The sequence below is a fragment of the Anabrus simplex genome, chromosome 1 (assembly GCF_040414725.1).
Source record: "Anabrus simplex isolate iqAnaSimp1 chromosome 1, ASM4041472v1, whole genome shotgun sequence".
NCBI classification, from domain to species: domain Eukaryota; kingdom Metazoa; phylum Arthropoda; class Insecta; order Orthoptera; family Tettigoniidae; genus Anabrus; species Anabrus simplex.
The window spans coordinates 236,965,849-236,988,358 of record NC_090265.1 but is presented as its reverse complement, the minus strand read 5'-3'; the positions used below and the strand labels follow the sequence as shown (position 1 = coordinate 236,988,358).

The following is a 22,510-nucleotide window of genomic DNA, read 5'->3' as shown; positions in this document are numbered from 1 at the left end:
AAATGGTTTCCCATTTTCACACCAGGCAAATGGTGGGGCTGTATGTTAATTAAGGCCACGGCCGCTTCCTTCCCACTCCTAGCCCTTTCCTGTCCCATCATCACCATAAGACCTATCTGTGTCGGTGCGACGTAAAGCAAAAAAAAAAAAAAAGACAATGAAAGCTGTTCACGTAAATGTAGATTACATTCACGAAAATTAAAGTAAGACTAAACAGTCCATTATAAGTGCTCCTTACGCTATCCCTTAATGATGATGATGATGATGATAATAATAATAATAATAATAATAATAAAACACAGCGTGTCATTGACATAGCCAAGGGGAGATGCGTGAGGTGATGAAAGTAGGTGAATGACTGCAACCATTTGGAACCATGCCAACGACAAAGCAACGGTTTTCCAAAAACCTCGCAGTAAATGGTGGGGAAGTTACAAAGGAAGGCATCTAAATTAACCCATTAGCGCCTGAATTTTTTTTCTGAGATTTTCTTATTGTATTTTACCGCATGCTTGGGACCAAAATAAACTAATTAAACAAGTTTCAGAATTTTGGAATCGCTAGGTCGTAAGATATTTGATGTTGCCATATGGCAACGCTAGGCGCTTGCACTACTTATTTTTAAACAATGAGTTTTGAAAGTCGAATTGAGGTTGCAAAGTGTTGTTTTGTTTTCGTACACTAACAATGTTGAAATATCTTAGCATTATTTATTGTAAGAATATGGAATATCAGTTTTTGTTCACATCACAGCGAAAAGAAAAATAGAATTATTGATCAAAGGAGAAAATATTTGTTTGCAGTACATAGACACATACGTTGCCTGTCAAAACAAAACACTCACTGGAACAATAGAATAAAATCAAAAATAAGAAAATGAAGAATCAAAGAACTTCAGATGCAGTTACAAACTATAGAGTAACTACAGTAGTCTTGTATTTTCGTAGGCATTTAAAAGCCCACCCTCAATACTTGCGCGTTAGCCCACCCTCTTTCACTCTCTTCATATCATCCTGTGTGTCCCAATAAGAACACTTGGAGGGCAACCTATTATATCCAGAAATGAAAAGTATGGTAATAAAGCAACGAATTTCATCAGAAGTTATTTGTGGATCCATACAATTAAAAACACTGCATATGTTTTAGTCTCTCAAACTAAATGTTCGATCAGTTGGTTATCTCTAAACAATTCAAAAATGTTAACAACAGTCGTGGATTTTCACTTGCTATAACTAGGCTCCAGAAATGTCAACAGTCGCCCAATATTGAAATCAGCCCCATCGGTCTATCTTGGTTTCTTATTTGATTTATTATTTCCTCTATCAGTTATCTGCTCTTTCACAGCATCGGGTATTGAAACGGATCTTGCATCAGTAGACAGAAAAGGCACTTCGTCCTCTGGTAACACACCTTCACCATCGTAACTAATCCAGATTCTTTCATTATTTACACACTTCATTTCAGCACTGACACGTAACTGTCCAGAGAGAGATTATCAATAGGCCCACCATCATCTTCATCACCAGGAGCCCTCATCTGTAAGTACATTTACATAGAGCGGTTCCACAAAAATATCACCTTCGAGATCTTCAGTCAGTAGCATATCCAGTGCTTCTAAAAGGGAAAATCCCTTCCTGCAATGAAGATGTATGAATCAGTATAAAGTATCATGATCTGACAGCTGCAGCAATTTTACTGAGTATGAATGCCTAGCGTTGTCATATGGCAACGCTAATTATTCAACAAGCACTACTATGGCATTGTGCACCCATACTGTTTCAAATACTTACAACATATATAATGAAGTGTGCACAACACTACTGTAAACATAATCCAATGAAAGAACTTCACTTATAAATTTTATATCCTTCTTACGTGAAGCCGGCAGCCATTTCGCAGGAATCTTAAAATAACCAAGAGGCCACCAGTCGTCACATCAATAGATTTTAAAATTAAACAAACATGATTACTCGATTCTACAAACTCTTCTGTAACTGTCGGATGACAGTAAAATCTTCCAGATTATTTCTTGTTGCCAACAGTATTAAAAGAAAAAGGTGCGAAAATCGTTGCCATATGGCAACGCAAGGTGCTAATGTGTTAACACATTGCGGACCGGGTGCACTTCACCCCATGCACATCCCTGTTCCCGGCCACTTTCTAACTACCTCTAAGCTGGAGTGCATGCATTCAAATAAACTGTCAGAACTTCACTAGCTTTTGAAGGACTACTGCGTATTTTTCTAGTGGCCTTCCTGAATAGATGTTGAAATGCAGGGTATTTCTTGAAATCTATTTTGGCTCATAGTTTTCGGAAATATGGGTTTTTTTATTAGGGGATCGGTTGGCCAGTAATCTTCCAGACATGATTTCTTCACCTGCCCTATCAATATACGCAGAGCAATATTTTTTTTAATTTCCTTGCTAGTGACATTAGTCCACTTTAGTGTTTTAGGGGATACGTTATAAGAATGTGAATTCTGCTCATAGTATAAGTTTGTCTTTTCAGCTACATACTGAAAATATTCCTCACCAATCATAAGTCCTGCTACTTGTCCTGTTTCCAGATTCATTAGACCATACCTTTATACCAGCAGCACCTTCAAAATCCTATAGCCTAGGTTCACTGTTGCCCATAACCCAGTTGTCAGAAAACACTACATTCTTTACAATATTTAGAATATTTACACCCGGAACACAATTATCAGACTCGTTCTGCGCTACGAGTGTTTCACACCTTGAAGATAAGACTATATCATCGTCATCACTTGAAACATTTCCGTTAGAAGATATTTCATCATCGAACTTTAAATATTCAGCTTCACTTAGATATTCGGAGCCTGTATCAGCACATAATTCGCGAATAATTTCATCTTTGTCTAAACACGTGCGATCCCTGGGCGCTGCCATCTTGCATGGCTCTTCGAACTTTGTAAACATGTTGTCGGGAAATGCAAAGAAAATCGATGATATGAAGAATACTCGAAAAGAAATGCGACTATCGATTGGGTAGAACCATACATAACAGAGTTCTATCACCCCTGACCTCCAAATGGTTCCCGTATATCTCAAAAGATAGCACTAAAGTTCAGTCTGCTGCTAACACGAGATAACTCGGGACCGGTCCGCAACGCTCGGCTAGGCAAACACAAGTTTTCTCGGGACCGGTCCGCAATGTGTTAAGATGAGTTCCCGATTTCAAGTTCCTAAACATAAATATTCTAAATATTTGAGTGTGATTGATAGAATCTGATGATCTTTCAACAAAGAAACATGTCATTCTTCGTTTAATAGCGTGTGTTTTAATTCCTTGTTTAATAATGTGGTTTTTTGCAGATATATTATAGTGTAATATTTATATTTAACTTGTGTGTTCGCCAGGACTGATAAGTTTTTAAGTTACATTTAACCAGGATGACACTGGAAAGTATGGCTTCCTTCTTAACAAAGTAACAACAATACGAGAACCCTAATAATTTTTTTTGCAGAAAGCACAGAAACAGGCGAGTTGGCCATGTGGTTAGGGGCGCGCAGCTGTGAGCTTGCATCTGAGAGATAATGGGTTCGAACCCCACTGTCTCAGCAGCCCTGAAGATGGTTTTCCATGGTTTCACATTTTTATACCAGGCAAATGCTTGGGGATGTACCTTAAGTAAGGCCACGGCTGCTTCCTTCCCACTCCTAGCTCTTTCCTATCCCGTCGTCGCTATAAGACCTATCTGTGTCGGTGCAACATAAAGCCAGTTCAAAAATAAGCATAGTACTTTTCTCTTCAGACGTGTAGCTGCCGGCAACCTCCTCTCCAGAGTCAGACTCTCGTTGATATACACCTTGTCTCCAGGTAGCCTAAGGTGTCTTGTGCTCAGATTCCTCTTCACTCTACAACGTTTGATAAAACAGTCTTTATCAAACCTCCTCACTAGTTTCATAATAATTGTACTGTGCTCTTGACTCAGTTGCTTTGGCTTTACCCACCTGCTCCACAGTCTTGATTATATTCTCATTCCTACACTTGGAACACAGTCTTGAGTATATTCTCATTCTTACACTCGGGACCACCTTGTTTTTAAAGGGTGTTCCTTCTTGAGTACTGTTTCAACTCTGTTATATGATTCTCTAAAGCCTTCACCCTATTCACCCTAGAGCACAACTGAGCATTCTCCTGTGTTAGAGAGGCTGAGACAAACATTGAGCTGTGTCATGTTGCTGAATTTTTAGTAAATGCACATTGTCATCTATCATGAGAAGTATTAAGGGAATTCCCCAGATCAGTTTCTCTCTTTCGCTGGTCTAATTTAATGCTTGCACATCTTTCCGTAACTTGTTTAAAAGTTCAGTCCGGGAGATAGTAGGTTCGAATCCCACTATCGGCAGCCCTGAAGATGGTTTTCTGTGGTTTTCCATTTTCACACCAGGCAAATGCTGGGGCTGTACCTTAATTAAGGCCACGGCCGCTTCCTTCCATCTCCTAGGCCTCTCCTATCCCATCATTGCCATAAGACCTATCTGTGTCGGTGCGACGTAAAGCCCCTAGGAAAAAAGTAAATAAATAAAAGTTCAATCCCATCACTTACCGAATACAATGTTTTTTGTAGACGCAGTTCTTACTGATTCAGCTACTGTTCTTTCCACCAGCACACTTCCCTTGATACCAGTTTTTGCATTCACCACACCGTACTTTTCCCGCCTTTCCTAGCTCTTTCTTGCACTTTGCACACGTATTCATGTTATGGTGAGAGCCCCTGTATTTATTTTAGAAGTTTGTAAGATTATCCCACCTGGTAATTTTCAACTTCATTTTTAAACCACACAACTATATCAAAAAATCCTTACTACTTGTTATTATCGCCCAACTTCCATATACACCAGATATTTACACAGATTATCAGGAACTCAACTTTTTGCTACTCGCTCTGCTGTCATCTTTTTCAGACTGCCTGGTTTGGTCTGTGCCCATTTGTAAGAAAGATTTTTACAGTTATTGCCATTTTATAACTTTACATTGGCATATTGTTTTTTCTGTTCATTCTTCAATTTTATTTTAGGTACAAAGGTTATGTGAAGAACTAGCAACTTGTAAATCGCAGTTGGCCTCATGGGAGGAAAGAATAGCTCAGGCTCGCACAGCTTGTGAGGCATGGCAACATGAAGCAGAAGAATCTACTCGTAAAGCTAATATAGCAGAAAAACAACGTGATGAGGTGAGTAATAGACAATTTCACTTCAGATATTGTATGTGATCCATGATCTGTGGGGAAAATTGGGAAAAGATTCTTTATATCTGATACCAAAAAAATTTGAGGTGATTAATCTTATAAGGATTTAGTGAGCGATCGTTTTGTTTTATTTGATATGTTAGCGTAACATTGGCAAACTATAACCTGAAATGCAGTGTCATCTTCAGCAGTTGACTGCTCTTTATCACAGTTTATTCCAATACGACTTGCATGCTTGTCACTCTCTCCAAAGATAACTGATATCAAATTAAGCTGCAGGGGATTATCAAACTAATGACTGGAATTATATAATGACCTGATATATTTGTGTTTTTGGATGAGTCCCTCTTCTGTTTAGGTGAACAGGATCATACTCTTGTCAAATGAAAACCTGATGAGCAACATCATCAGGACTCTTGGCTAGGCAATAGGGTTGAGCGCTAGTTCATAAATTTTGAAATTATTTGTGAACTTACACATTTGTGTAATGCATGGATGGTTATTACTTAGGCCATCTTTGTAGGATAATCTGATTTGATGCCTAGATGAACATGACAGATTGAGCAAGCCAGGACTGACACACCACCTTTTGACATAATGCTCATCTTCTGTTTAATTATTTCTTGGACTCTGCATATTAGATACATCCAATGAAAATGAGGCAACTTAAAAATTTATATGAGGTTTAAATATTTATGAACAAGGAAGAGAGATGTGTGAGGGATTTTTTTGTAATCTGTTACCTTTGCTAACTTTACAACTTTCTTTTTCAGCTTCTTGAGAGCCTCCACCTAGAGCTGAAATATAAGTTGCTGAAGCATCTTTTATATATATATATATATATATATATATATATATATATCCTTGTGCTCTGATTGATCTGACTTCACTAATTAATTAATTAATTACACCTGGAGAGGTTTGAAGTTGTTTTGGTTGAATAGTGATAAGATTTTGAAAGGTTCATTTTGTCAAATACAAAAGAAATTTCCCAGGTTTATTGGAGGTGTTCAAAATGGGAGTTAGAAACACCGTAATCGTAAACCCAATACGACCATGGCGAGGAAGAAATAGTGGCAGAATTTGGTAGAACCTAATTGGAAAAGAAAAGATCAGAAAAGAAGATCAAGTTATGTCAAAAAGTGACAGAAATGCAAATTATTGAGTAGATTGCACTTCTGCTCACAGAAATGACCTTACTTCCTCTCCCTTGTATTCATTCATTTATTTATTCCTTCATGTTTTCCATATTTTCATTTTCCAAGTCAAAATATAGCTAGTTCTGTTTTATTTTTGTGTAGTTTTGAAAGCAAATATTTAAAAGTCCATTCTTTTGAAATGATTTGTTAAACTCAATATTGCAGATAATGTACGAAGAATGCTCCCATAATTAAGTGGATTGATTATACACCAATTGCAGTGTTAAAGTAGTTCAGTATACATTCTGGAATCTCACTCAAAGAAAACCTTAAGTGGGTATCTTGATTAAAAATATATCAAATGAAATAATTTAAAAAATTGTCAAACTAAAGCAACATATTGTAAGCATAGTCAAGTCAATGGGGGAAGGATAGATGTGCAGAACAGCTTTCCTAGGTAAGCACTTGATGTCTCTCTCTCTGTAGAGAAAGGCCATTCAGAGTAAAAAGAATGTCAGTGTTACAGTGGTGGTGGTGATGATTTTATTATTATTATTATTATTATTATTATTATTATTATTATTATTATTATTATTATTATTATGTGCTTATGGACCCAATGGATCACGCAAAGCTCTAAAGATTCTGTTTTCTGAGTTGCCAAACAGCTCTCATCCTTTCTCCGTGGATCCTTTTTCGTTCTCTGTCCACTCTGCTCCAGTCTTCTTTTTCACTTCGTTCTCTGGTTGCACTTTCCATCCATTAATTTTTTTCCTATAAAGGTTTCTGTCCGCGGTGTCATTATTATTATTATTATTATTATTATTATTATTATTATTATTATTATTATTATTATTATAGCCTCCATAGCTTAGGCGGCAGTGTGCCGGGCTCTCACCACTGAGTTCTGTGGTTCAAATCCAGGTCACTCCATACCAGATTTGTGATGGACAAATAGGAGGAGGGGGAAGACAGATTTTTCTCTGGGTACTCCAGTTTTCCCTGTCTCATCTCTCATTTCAGCAACACTCTCCATTATCATTTATCTGTTGATCATTAATCATTACCCCAGAGGAATATGACAGGCTTTCGCAGCTGGCACAGTTCCTATCCTCACTGCTAGATGGGACTTCATTCATTCCATTCCTGTGACACACGGGTCTCCTACGGGTGTCAAATACTGGCAAGCCAAACTTGTCCTCATAATCTTCCTGCATTAAAAGCCATACGCCATATCATTCCATTCCTGACCTGGTTGAAATTGGAAACAGGGTGTGGATTTTTATTCATTGATTTATTATTATTATTATCATTATTATGATTATTTAGGATCGTTTCAACATCCTGTGGGTTACGACTACACAACTTCCTTGACTGTTGATGTTCTTTCTTTTTACGCCAATACTCCTTTATTCTCTGGCTCACTTTTGCTCCTTCCTCATCCGAGAATACCCTTCTTGTTCTCCTGGGTTTCTCTACGAACAGATGCGTCACCTCCACAATTTTCCTTCTGAACACTGTTCTGTTTGTAATATCTCCCTCCTCAATGCCACACTTTTTAAGATCCTCATGAACTTCTTTCAGCCATGGTACTTGGGTCTTTCTTCTTTCCTGGAAGATGAGGGTCTTATTTGCTAGGCATTCTGGTCCCATTCTCCTCAAGTGTCCATAGAAAGTCAGTCGCCATTTTCTTATTCAGGTTGAAATGCTCTCACATTTTTCATACAGCTCTTGATTTGATCTTAAACGGAAGGTAAACTCATTTGCTGTTGCTTTCTCGGGTCCCAGAATTTTCCTCGGAAATTTACGCTCTTTCTTTTCTATTCTGGTAATCCCCTTTCTGGCAGTTGTCTCTGCTGCATAGAGGCATTCAAGTTTCACCATGGTATTATAGTGTCAGTTTGATTTGATTGGACCTACAAGTTTCCTGGCATAGTCAGAATGCAATCTTCATCTTCTTTGCTCTTTTTTTGATAGCTGGCTTCTCGTTAGGAGTCAGAATCTCCCCTGGTTATTTGAATTTGTGGACTCTCATTATGTCACCATACTTGGTCTTCATTGTCCATGTTGGTTCTTTGGAATTTATGTTCATGTACTTAGTTTTCTCAACGGATATTTGCAGTCCTGCCTTTTCTGCTGTTTCTGTGTAGTGGCAGTCTCTAGATTTTCAGCGAAGAACACTGTCATCTGCAAATGCCTTTTTGTGTCCTATCTTGATTCCATTCAGGATATTTTGCTGGCTCATTTATTTTTGCCATTCCCTTATCACCTTCTCCAAGACGCAGTTGAAAAGGACTGGGGAGAGGTCATCTCCTTGCCTCACACCTGTCTTGATTTCAAACGGTTCCAATAGCTCCCCAAGGAATTTTACTTGTGGCCGGGTGTTAATGTCTGTTGTATTATATTAGTTGTTTTGTCATCACTTCCAAATTCTTTCAGCACTTTTATTAATGTGTCCCTGTAAACAGTCATATGCCTTTTTGAAATCTACAAATGTCGTAATTACCTTCTTGTCTGCTGCTAAAGTTAGTTTTGATTAGTCTTGATGGCAAATATCTGCTCTGCACAGGACCTTCGTTTCCTGAATTCAGCTTGGTATTCCCCCTACTCTTGATCTATGTGATTCTCTATTCTATTCTGTGGCACTTTGGACAATATTTTGTATGTGACTGACAGGAGTGATATGCCTCTATAATTGTTAACATTAGTTTTGACTCCTTTTCTATGTAACGGGTGAATTTTTATTATTTATTTAGCTTATGGCTAGTACATAACTCTACATACAAATATTCAAAAATGTAACAAACAATATAACACCTTAAACAATCAACCAGTCTCTAAAACAGTTCATAAACTTAAATCCAAGCTGTCCAACCATTGTACAACCCCGTCAGAAGCACACACAAACTTCTTTAGCTGACCAGATTATGACCTCCTAGGACATTCGGTGACAATATGACGGATGGTCTGTTTCTTCTCACTGCAGTCGCACTCAGGGGAGGAGCGCATACCCCACATATGCAACAATGACCCACATCGTCCATGATTGGTACGGACTCTGTTGAGAAGAACCCAAGTTCTTCTGGGGAGATTAAAACCAGGTGGTGGGTGTTGTAGACTAAAGAGGGTCTGCCATTCATCTGGAGCTGAGTTGGTCCACTCCAATTGCCATTCATCAGAACCGTTAAAGTCTGAATGGATAGAGATCTTGACTTCAGACGTCCATACCTAACAACCATGTCTTCATGAATGGGAAGACTTGGGTTCATTGTTATCTTCCTGAACTCGCGAATTAGGTTATTTTGTCTGCGAATCCTTGGAGGTGTTATGTGACTCAAGACTGGCAACCAGAAAAGAGGAGTAGATCTGACTGTGCCGCTGACAATGCGCATCGTCTGATTCAGAATAACATCAATATTCTTAACATAAGAGCTATTCACAATACTCGGCTGTAGAGTATACCAGTCCCAGTGCTGACGACCTAAGAGTGGATGCTGATGCTCCCCATGTAGAACCTGCAAGTTTCTGAATGATATTGTTCCTGGTCTTCAGTTTAGCAGCGGTATTCATGAAATGTTTCCTGAAGGATAGTGTCCGATCAAGAGTTACTCCAAGCTACTTGGGGTTAGGATTGTGTGGTAGGGGAGAGTTGTCGAGGGAAACATTCAAAGTAACGTTCGCCTGCCTGTTATTAAGGTGAAAGAGACAGGTTTCCGTTTTGCTGGTGCTAGGTATCAAACACCACTTATGAAAGTACTCGCTCAAAATGACAAGGTCTCTGTTCAGAATTGCTTCTATTTCATTCACATTGGATTGCTGAGTGAGTATTGCTAGGTCATCCACGTAAGCAAATTGGCGTGATGTAGTACGGGGTATATTGGCAATGTACATATTAAACAGCAATGGAGAGAGCACAGATCCTTGAAGGAGACCATTGTTGAGCTTTTAGAAGAGTCTCACTAACTGTTCTAATACTTTGTCCTCTTGAGTATTTTAGAAGTTCCGCCACGATTGAATCTTTATCGGATGTTTTTTTTTGTTTTTGAAGTTCTTAATGATCCCTTTAATTTCCTTTTTGTCTGGTGGAGCTGAGTCGAAATGTTTGGATTGGGGTTCTTGGAAGGACATCTCTCTCTTTGGCAGTTCAACAATTCAGTAATACTTTAAAGTATTTAGCCATATGTTCACAATTTTGTTTGTTGTTCATAATCAATTTACCTGAATCGTTCTTGAAGCAGATAGTTGGTGGAGAATATTTTCTAAGTTTTGATCTTATAGAAGTTTCTTGTGTTCTTGAAGTTTTCTTCAATATCCCTTAATTCGTCTCTTTCAATTTTTCATTTGGCATTTCTGAATATTTTGGCCATCAGTATCCTTTGAGTTCTGAACCGATCCAACTCCTGTTTGGTGGAGTTCCATATACTGCATGCCACAGAACATTTCTTTTAGCAAGAAATATTGTATGTTTTGCAGCTTCTTGGATTTTTTGAGCCATTTCATCCCATTTATGTGTGTTCAGTAAATCCATTTCTTTCTGGTAGTTTTCTATTATATCTTAGTTTATTTTCAATTCTTCAGTTCTGTACTTTTGTATCCTGAAAGTTTTCTTCTTAGTGTTGTTAGGAATGAATTTAATTTTGATCCTTGTCAGATAGCGGTCTGAATCGAAGTGTGCTCCTCGTACTCTAACATTAATTATTTCTCTGGGGGTTTTTATTATTCAGGATTTGTCTCTCAGCCTATTATCTGTTTTGTAAATCTCTCACTCCCAGTTCTTTTAAGTCCTTCTCAGTCTCTGTCAACCATGTGGTACAGAGCTTGTTTTACCAGAAGGTGAACAGGCAGTTGCTCAGTCTGTTGGGAGACAATCTTGCAACATGACCGTAGAAAGCTACTCTCTTTTTTTTCTGGCACAGACAGAGATCCTCTATCTGATAATAAAGCTTGGAATTGTGACATCTGTGGTTTCCGCCATTTTCTAGTACCAGGTCTAATATCTTTCTGAGAATTCCGCTCTCTCTGCCAGTATTTCTATCAGGCATTTCCTATTTAGGGACGGACACTCCATGGCATACGGGCTTTCAGGCAGATGACTGTTGTGTAGTTTTTCAGCTTCAGATTGCATGACAGGCATCATTTGTAGGTTTCGTTGAATCAGTCATTTGGTTAGTTTCAGCTTGTTAACTCTCGCAAAGAGGGCTGCTTTCACGAACAAGTTGGGTTCAATCCAGTTGCAGATGTAGTTAAAGTTCTCCACTTGCTTGATCTTGCCCCGTTCTAGTAACATCTCTCTATTAGCCTCTTTGATGTTGGTAAAGTGTTCTTGGTTTTCTCCAGTCACAGTTGGAGTCCTCCTTTCTCTGTCTTGTCTTCTGAGACAGTTGACCTTGATTGCTGCTGTTTCCAGGGATATAGCAATCATTGCCATGTCATCTGCAAAGGCCAGAGTCAGGGCTGTGATAAAGGTAAAAGGCAGACCAGCATCATATTAATGTTGACTGTTAGAGAGTAGTTACCAGCAATGCCTTCAGTTTGAGGTGGGTGTCTGGATACTTTTGATGAGAGTGATGTTTATTGTGAAAACATGAACATTGTGTACCGTTCCTGCGTCCAGGTGAGGACGCATGAGATCCAGACTAGCTCTTACTATAAATATTATTCGACGACTAAGGTTCATGGGCTATGAGTTCTGCAAGAGAAAGTACGCCGGTTGGTTAATGGCAAGCTCTAACCTACGTCAAAGGACGTCTCCTACACGTATCTAGTTGGGTACCATACACATATTAGTCGCTAGAGAAATCGCCGGTAACTTAATATAGCGCAGTCTTACAACTAACACTTGTCCTAAGAAGACATTGAAAGAATTGTGATGTTTCACTATTCCATATCTATTAGACTATCAACTCACATAATAAAAGGAAAGTTCATTTTAAAACCCAATCAAATGCATAATACTCAAGGTAAATGACCCTGTATTGCTCTTAGAGTTCCTGTTCATTACTTATGTTTCTCGAAATTCAGGTCATCTGACCTCCGCTGATTCATTCATTCATTCAGTGTACAGTGGTATGACATTATTAAATCAAAACAGTAAGAACAGTTGAGCTTGTGAGGTTAATAAAATATAAAAGAATTCTAGGCCTCAATCACTTCATCTTATCAGTCCCTTGGCCTCTTAGAATTATTGAATATTAAAAACGAAATATCTTATGACATCTAGGAATCATTTGTAAAATTAAAAGTTTCAATTACATGAAATACACCTAATAAGTTTGGAGACATTAGGTTGAGTAACACAAATGAAAATGAAAACATTAGATGGAACGATATTGAAAAGAAATAAACGTTAAATTAAGTAACTTTGAAAATATTGGATGCATCCAGTTGAATGAAAATAAAAGAAAATTACATCAACTACTATTTACAGTAACTCAGATTAGAGCTTCTCAAGAAAATGTAACACGCACTCAGAAGTATCAAATGAATATTCAGTTAAGTATTGGAATCTATTCTGCTTGGAGATCAATTACTCTTCAAATAAATGCAAAATTCCGTCAGTTAATACCTATCTCTTACACATTTAGTAAAATGCATGTCATTCTAGGCTGCATTAAACGCTTGTGTCCATACAAGTTGAAATTCTCAAGGGAAATCATTTATATTCTTCTCACAACTTCGGCTAGATAGTACGTATTCATATGCTTTGCAGTTCAAATATCATATTTACGTATTCATATGCTTCGCAGTTTCTCATATTTGTGTCATCCACCGTAAGTTAAGCTATGTCCACTACAAGTCGTAATCATTCTTAAAAATAATATTATCGTAAGGCTTAAGTCATAAACTCTAGGCAATATCACCTTAATTCATGGTTAAAAATTAATTTAAGTGCGCATTTGGTTGCAAGAAACGTCATCACACATATCTTACTAAATTACTATCAAACATACCACACGTGGAAAATCTAGCTGGATGGAAGACTCTATCTTCAACTAAAAATCCTTGTATGAATAAATAAGTCACCAGCGATCTATCAAGTAGCTTGAATATTATCCGAAGTAAGGTTATAAACTGTGAGAGTTCTCAAAATTATCCAAAATAATTCAGTGAAGGCTTAAATATTATCATGACTACCTGCATGACTCTTTAGATGATCCTAAACATAGATAATGACACTACTCTGTCAGTGTCGAGATCTATCCTAAGCTATGTGAGAATGCATAGGATTAAAAACTATCATTTGGAAGTGGCAAGGATTCAGTATCAATCTCAGAAAGTATCACTTGGAAATAACACCTTTTCATATGTGACAACTATGACCAATTTCTCGAAGAAAATAAATAAATATCACCATCATAAGTCCATAATTCTTATGCCATTATTCTAATATACCAATTATCATTTTATACTTCACATAGAAAAAGTCTCTCACTAATATATATGCACATCAACTCGTTAAACTAAACGCAAATCGTGCCACAATATTCTCAAAATATTACATTACTTCCTACGTCATAGTGTCAAGTAAAACATTTCAACTCTGAGAAATGCTATGCCATATTTCATCATAAACACTTCCTAAATGCGATCTCTTACCGTGTAATCTCAATTATATAATCGCACCCGTGCATTAATATCAACTTCACACTTTACGCTTCACTGATAATAGCAATAACACGAATTATTTCCTCTCACACATCATTGAAAGTATTTCGATCGAATATCACTGGGTGACTACGCCTACAAATGGATCCTACTTCCTATAACCTCATCTTGACGTTCATCTACGCACTGGTTTCGCACTGTACTACATATATCAACATTCAACTAAATAAAAGAAAAGGTTTCTTACTTACGAAAACAACTTTTAAAGGACTTAGCTTTACTTAGAGTGGTCTCGTCATCTCGCCTCTGGTCATCGGAGGTTTGGCTCTCGTTTCATGGTTCCTTAACGAGTGTTTGGGTTCATCGTAGCTCCTCACAGCTGGTTACCAGTCATCCGGGCTGATCAACATCGAATTGCCTCGCCATGGTCCAAGTAGCGCTGCCCTGATTTTTTTACAGCATCATAATGGAGTCTCTCATGTATGGAACAGAACAACAACAAAATAGATCATTCATTGTGGTCATCCTTCAATTAATACGTGTCTTGGGATGCTTATTATATGTAGGTTCTGTTGTGGTACAATTTATTTCGATATGGTAGCTTCAAATGAGCTAGGACAAATGCTAAGTATTTATTCCGCCTGGAAAGCAAGGATGGTTTCTTTATATTTCTTTTAGTGCAAGAGCACTTGACAGCTGATCAGTCTATGTGTTTTTCGCTGTTAAGCTGTATCAGACAAATTTATATATGTTCTGCGTCAAGTCGTGACGTATCTCAATTACGATCTTGATAATCTCCTCCTTGTTGGTATTTAATTTCGCGCTGCGATTAAATCTCTATAATTGGTGTTAAGCGTGTTGCCGCGAATTATGTTTCCTTTTTAAAATCCGTCGTTTGGTCCAGATAAGCAGATTCTTTCAATTGCGGTCAATGGCTTCTTGCTCCTCGAAGGTCTGATTATGGAATATATGATGAGAAAAATTTTGTTCTAATAATAGGTTTAAATAATGTCCATTTGTCATTCTTTTCCTGCGCTTTCTAGGTATGGTTCTTTCGGTAACCACCCGATGAAAAGCTCCACATTTCCATCTGTATTGACGTTAGATGTTTTCACATTGACATTTTGATAGCCGGAACTCCATCTTTGTTCCCACCAGTTCACATAAAGAACTGTGAAATGGCACAATTGCTTAAACAGCATTTTGAATCTTACCATAGCTGAGATAGAATTACCATGCAGCAAATGAAGATTGTCAACATTTGCTATTGAAATTCCATGTTCACTACTGAAGTGATTTTTCCTATTGCCTACTCCTCTTAGATAACTCGAGTAAGCTGCTGCCCCCACCCTCTCTCTCTCGCCCTGCCTGATGGCACATGTGTAGAAGGGGATGAAGACTGCTTAGAAATAAATGATCAAACAAAGGCTTTTATCAGACTTCAATCTACATTGCAATTAATTATAAACTGGTGTATAATTTCGGAGTCTTAGAATCCATGATGAGAAGCACTAGCGGTTTGTAAGTTAATGACCCTCATGAAAGGCAGCTTTTTTGGTAGAAAGGATGTATGAAAATACTAAGGCAGGTGGTTTTTTTTTTCTTGCGAGTGGTTTAACATTGCATTAATACATTGAAGGTTTTCAGTGATGCAGGGATGGGAAAGGACTGGGATTGGAGAGGAAGTGGCTTAATTTGTCACAAATTTAATGCTCTTAAAAACACATAGAATAGCTTTCGACAAAAAATGTATGGATTAGGAGATAAAGAGAAGAATCTGAAACAAGTCCAAAAATGTCATGGTTTTTTGCAGGTAAAAATTTTTCCACAACTTTTTGAGAGTTGCAAACTTGGGTATACATAGCCCTAATGGGTCCGAACAACATAATAAAAAAATTTAAAAAAACAGAGATACACCATGCTTTGCGAATTTAGTGATTTTTGTGTGTGTGTCAATTTTGACTGGCTTAGAGGCAGTTTTATCACTAGCATGTGCCTTACTAGTTATTCATCAAAATGGACTGGAGTATGAATGTGGAAAGGAAGTGCAGTGCTATTGCAGTCTTATATTGAGTAGATTTCATTATTATGATAACATCAAGGTTGTAAGATACAGTAGAATGAAGCATTTTGGTGGTGAATTACAGGGATACCTTGCTAAAAGTTTCTTGCCAAGAAGGGAAAGAGAGTACAGTAGAACCTCGATTATACGTTCCCGGAAACTACATTTTCCCCCTATGTAATCACGTAAATATCCCGGATCAACCGTCCAGACATGTCAGTCCCATCAACGCTAAATCCTCCATAACACATTTTTCAAGAAACTGTGTCTTACAAAAGGACGGCTACGGCATACTTACGGATCTTGGTATTAACGTCCTGTCATTGCGGTAATTTGAGGAAGTACTGTACCATACTGGAAAAGTGATCGCGGTGAACTTACATAAGGGACCATCTTAGCATCACATTCAGGTGGTATTGTTTAGAGAATCCTTGGAATCATAAAGCAGAGTGTGTCCACAACAATTGGAAGAAGACAGAGCGCATTTCGACAGCTCTACTTGAAGACAGAACGAGTTTCGTCAAATGTTCATACTTCGAAAACGTCTACATTATGTCCGGGGTTACCTGCCCTTCTTTTTTTTCTTTTTTTTTTTTCCGGCACATCCTTCAGGGCACTGTATATTCACTTGGCTTTCAGGCAGGAATCGAAACTGCTCCTTCTTAAGTAACACAAATTTAGTAGGTATTTTAATATTATCATATAAGATTATGTTATCGAGACCAGAACAGATGTTGCACCTTACATACATAAAGCCAAGGGAGGTTTTGGGATTGCCTGTTACTGTTTTGGTCCTAATATAAGACTGGGAATTTCACATTTTTGCATTGAAATGTTGTAAAAACTGCAGTCGTTTTATTTGCGCACGTTACATTTAGAAACTTTCTATCATTTCACAGTCGTACCGACTTGTACAGCCAGCTGATCTCAAGGTCGCGAATAACCTTAATTTAGGAAGTGCTAATGATATTTTTTCTCTTTCCAATTTGATTGTGATTAGTGACAGGCAGAATTGAATAAAATGCATTTGAGAACTGGAGGATCAACACTTACATTCAAAACCATATTCTCGAGTTCAACATAACCTTTAAAATTAAGCGTAAGGAATTTCATGTTTTTATCCGTATTGAACTGAGATCACAATTAAATAAGCATATAGTAGGTTCCACCTTTTCAATACATTTACAATGTTATCTGATGTTTACAACATTATTTATTACAAATTACAGGACACGTTTCGGTGTACAATTTTTAACACCATCATCAGCTGCATAAAAAGTGTATAGAAACTTGGCGGTCAAAACAATGAACAGCATATTATCATACTTAACTCCTTATATACCAGCAATAGAATGTTGTTATAATTAAATTGACATATTATTCATTGTTTTGACTGCAGAGTTTCTATACACTTTTCATACAGCTGATGATGGTGTTAAAAATTGTACACCGAAACATGTCCTGTAATTTGTAATAAATAATGTTGTAAACATCAGATAACAAGATTGTAAATGTATTGAAAAGGTGGAACCTACTATATGCTTATTTAATTGTAACCTTTAAAAGTCGATGTTGGCCTAATTTACATGGTACGAGATTTCCATAAACTGACTACGAACAGTATACTGGTGACCAAATTACAATGGAAGATAAGAAAAAAAAAGAAAAGGAAAAAAAAGGTATTTTGCCATTATGTTGGGTGCTTTTGTATCTAATGTGCTTTATTTTATTAGATTAGAGAAATAAAAACTAATTGTGGTCGATTGTTTGGCTTGGCATTACAAGTATTAGATTTTTCAAATAGTTTGGCTGATCAAAGTTGCTGAACTGAAAGAAGTTATCAGAGGAAACTGACAAAGTATTCCCGGTAAAACTGAATGTAAAGTTTCAAGATTTTTAAGTCGCGTATCGCCGGCTCCGCAGTCTAATTTGCCTGCCTCTCACCAGGAGGGCCTGGGTTTGATTCCCGGCCAGATCAGGCATTTTTACCTGGATATGAAGGCTGGTTCCAGGTTCACTCATTCTACGACTACCTTTAATTGAGGAGCTATTTAATGGTGAGATGGCGACAGGAGCTATTTAATGGTGAGATGGCGACCCCGGTCTAGAGAGCCAGGAATAACGGCCAAGAGAGATTCGTTACACTGACCATGCATCACCTCGTAATCTGCAGGCCTTTGGACCGAGCAGTGGTCGCTTGGTACGTGGAAGGCCCATTGGGGCTGTAGTTTGGTTTGGTTTAGGGATGTTTATAAAATTATAAGTATACCTATTTTCGAAACCGATTTTCAGCCTATTAGGTCGTGTTACGTACATTTAGTACGTATTGAAGAGATGTTGAGTACAGAATAAAAATGGCCAACCAGGCACCATTGGGATCTGAACCCACAAGCCCCTGATTTCGCGTCAGTTTTGATTACAATGCGGTCTTGAAAATCCATATTCATATACATATTTTATTTTTGTGATTTTTAGCCAAATTGTTGATGGTTCATTCATTCCCGGATTTTCCGTTTTCCCTTGTTGTACGTTCCCTCCCCCTGTGGTCCCTCCAAAAACGGAGAGTCGAGGTTCCACTGTATATGGAAACTCTTATACGTAGAGTTGATCGTATGCATTCCCAGATACTCACTGGGATACAAACAGAATATGAGTGTTAGAAAGTCTACTCATGTGAGTTGAGTATAATCAACATGCCCGTATTGATTCTAGTTGTTGAAATATGGCTTCATGGTGGAACAAATCTGTTTTTCTGTCATGGCTAGCTTGTTGAGCTGGAAGTGTTTAGTTTGACAGGTGTGGAAGCTTTCAAGATGGAGTTACTGATGATTGGTGGACTTCTGGTCAGAGATCTCGGTGAATCCACTACAGAGGGAAAGTCAGTATCTGGAAAGGTTATGGCACTGAACATCTACTCATGAATTTTGTGTTGAAAAATTAGTAGGATTGATTAAAGAAAGAAAGAAAGCTTTTCATATCATAAGGCCTGATGAAGAGGAGAGAATCTGTATACTTCCACTGCTGTTCTCATAACTGTTATTCATAGTAGTTATGGACAAAATTGTGAAGGAGATAAAGGTAGGCTATGGGGACAGGGAGCTGAAGGTAATGCTGTATGCAGATGATATTGTAGTGTGGGAAGCAAACAAAGCAGGAAGAACAAGGGCAACTCCACGTACAGTATAGAGTAAGACAATGTTTTTGACTGGAGGAGAAAGGAATTATAAAAATAAAGGGACAAAACTTCAAAATAGTGGAGTGCTTCAAGTACTTGGGAAGTGAACTGATGCAGGATACAGGGCTGGACATGGAGATCAGTAAAAGGATTCAACATGGAAGCATTCTACTAGAGTGTGAGAAACCTGATGTGGAGGAAGGAACTTCCAGTAAACTGTAAAGAGGTGATTAATAAGATGTAGTACTGCCAAATACTGACATGCAGAGGAGACCTGGACTCTGACAAAAAAGATAAGAGAATAAAATCGCAGCCAGTGAAATCATTTTTTCTCAATCAGTCAATCAATACTGATCTGCATTTAGGGCAGTCGCCCAGGTGGCAGATTCCCTATCTGTTGTTTTCCTAGCCTTTTCCTAAACGATTTCAAAGAAATTGGAAATTTATTGAACATCTCCCTTGATAAGTTATTCCAATCCCTAACTCCCCTTCTTATAAATGAATATTTGCCCTGGTTTGTCCTCTTGAATTCCAACTTTATCTTCATACTGTGATCTTTCCTACTTTTATAAATGCCACTCAAACTTATTCGTCTACTAATGTCATTCCACGCCATCTCTCCGCTGAAAGCTCGGAACATGCCAGTTAACAGTTCAACAATAATAAAGGTGTTTTAGTTTATTCCACCTATTCAATACTTATATTTTCACTTATAGCTGTTACACAATTAAATTCTTAGTTACATGGGACATGTTTCGCCCTCAATTAAGGGTATCTTCAGCCTAAATACAATAATCAAAAATACAACTAAATTAAAAGTGGAAGTTAAATACAATCATCAAAAATACAACTAAAATAAAAAGTGGAAGTTAAAAGTTTAGTCTGTTATTAAAATTCGTAACAATAAAAATGTGAAAAATGATAAAATAAAAAGATGCTAATGGAAAACTGTCTTATGATTAAGCTATAATCTTGTCGGAGACTAAAACTTCTATTAAAATTCTAATTAAAACAGTTCATATAAAATATTGGAAAATCAAAGTGGTAGTAATAAAAAGCCAACGACATGAGGGCGTGAACACAAGCATAAACTTGATTGTCATGAATACAATCTTTTCAAGGCCGCTGATGAAATTCGTAGCAAGTAAGGCAGAAGCGTCTATTGAAAAATTGTAAGAGGCCGTTAGCACCGGTAGGTAATAAAATGGCTGAATCCTTGCCAGAAAATGTCAACAGATGCAGAAATAAGTTTTCTGTAAGAGAAGGAAAAGAAGAAATAAGAAATTGAACGTAAGGAGAGAATTCATTCTTACATAATTTTGAAACAGATGAGGACTTACATGTAATTGGAAGTTGTTATTTGTTAACTACTGTTGAGTTGGTTGCTGCCCGTCTGTTGGCTCTGAGTCTGGTGTTATAACTGTGCTGCAGAGGCGGTAGTGAACTCGGAGGGGAAGGAATAGGGGAGTGCGGAAGGGAGGAGAGGATGGGTGGAGTCAAATGTGACGAGGCTGACAAAGGGGCGGAGTCAACTGCATTGCTGGAAGTAGGCCTAATATCTGTAGGTATGGGAAATTTGAAATTCACGAGAGAGGACGAAGTCGATAACTCATTGAATTTTCTAGATATAACAGTTACGCGTAAGGTTAACACTTTTGATTTCCAAATATTTAGAAAACCGACACAATCATCTACAACTATAAACAATTCCTCTTTACACCCGAGTTCACATAAACAAGCATCTTTTCACAGTCTAATTTATAGAGCACTTAGAATCCCTCTATCTCCCAAGAATTTGAAGAAAGAATTAAATTATATTAGATACCTCGCTAAACAAAATGGTTTCAAAATAGAAATGATCAACAAATTAATCAATAAAATTAAGAACAAATTATCTACGAATCTGATACCAGAAAAGACCAAAAAAACTGAGTATGCTACATTCACTTTTAATAATCCAGCTATACACCAGATTACTAGCGTATTCAAGAAACATAATTGTAATATAGCTTTTAGAACTACTAATACTAACCAGTCCATATTCTTTAATCATAAAAAAGTTAATTATGATAAGAATCGTTATTTAGGATCGGGAGTATACAGACTTAAATGTACTCAGTGTCATTTTTCATATGTTGGACAGACTGGGAGAAATTTTATGACGAGATACATGGAACATGTTAACGCGGAAAAACATAGGAAATACTCAGCGATGAGTTTGCATATGAGGGAGACTGGTCACAGATTTGAATCCATAGAGAAAGACTTAGCGATAATTAGAAACATACAAAAAGGAAGAATGCTGAACGAATTAGAAAGTTTATACATCTATTTAGATCAGACGTACAATAAGCAAACGAATCTCAATGAAACCACGGACAATAAAAGTATGCTACATGAATTAATGCCGGAATTATTAAAGTCAGTTAGTTCGAATAAATTTAGGATACCTAATATATTTAATTCTTCAAACCCTAATACTCCTCCCATACCTACAGATATTAGGCCTACTTCCAGCAATGCAGTTGACTCCGCCCCTTTGTCAGCCTCGTCACATTTGACTCCACCCATCCTCTCCTCCCTTCCGCACTCCCCTATTCCTTCCCCTCCGAGTTCACTACCGCCTCTGCAGCACAGTTATAACACCAGACTCAGAGCCAACAGACGGGCAGCAACCAACTCAACAGTAGTTAACAAATAACAACTTCCAATTACATGTAAGTCCTCATCTGTTTCAAAATTATGTAAGACTGAATTCTCTCCTTACGTTCAATTTCTTATTTCTTCTTTTCCTTCTCTTACAGAAAACTTATTTCTGCATCTGTTGACATTTTCTGGCAAGGATTCAGCCATTTTATTACCTACCGGTGCTAACGGCCTCTTACAATTTTTCAATAGACGCTTCTGCCTTACTTGCTACGAATTTCATCAGCGGCCTTGAAAAGATTGTATTCATGACAATCAAGTTTATGCTTGTGTACACGCCCTCATGTCGTTGGCTTTTTATTACTACCACTTTGATTTTCCAATATTTTATATGAACTGTTTTAATTAGAATTTTAATAGAAGTTTTAGTCTCCGACAAGATTATAGCTTAATCATAAGACAGTTTTCCATTAGCATCTTTTTATTTTATCATTTTTCACATTTTTATTGTTACGAATTTTAATAACAGACTAAACTTTTAACTTCCACTTTTTATTTTAGTTGTATTTTTGATGATTGTATTTAACTTCCACTTTTAATTTAGTTGTATTTTTGATTATTGTATTTAGGCTGAAGATGCCCTTAATTGAGGGCGAAACATGTCCCA

The 22,510-nt window shown here is 37.4% G+C and overlaps 1 protein-coding gene across 6 annotated transcripts in view; it reads left to right on the top strand.

Annotated features, from left to right (window-relative positions):
• unk (RING finger protein unk) overlaps positions 1–22,510 on the top strand; it is a 337,167-nt gene that overhangs the window by 265,359 nt on the left and 49,298 nt on the right. For all 6 annotated transcript variants that reach the window (XR_010861738.2, XM_067158929.2, XM_067158953.2 and 3 more), the window contains one exon: positions 5,046–5,201. Coding sequence is in view for 5 of the 6 variants with exons in the window: in XM_067158929.2 (XP_067015030.1) it covers positions 5,046–5,201 (156 nt within the window). In the remaining variant the exon portion in view is untranslated. The remainder of the gene's footprint in view (positions 1–5,045; positions 5,202–22,510) is intronic.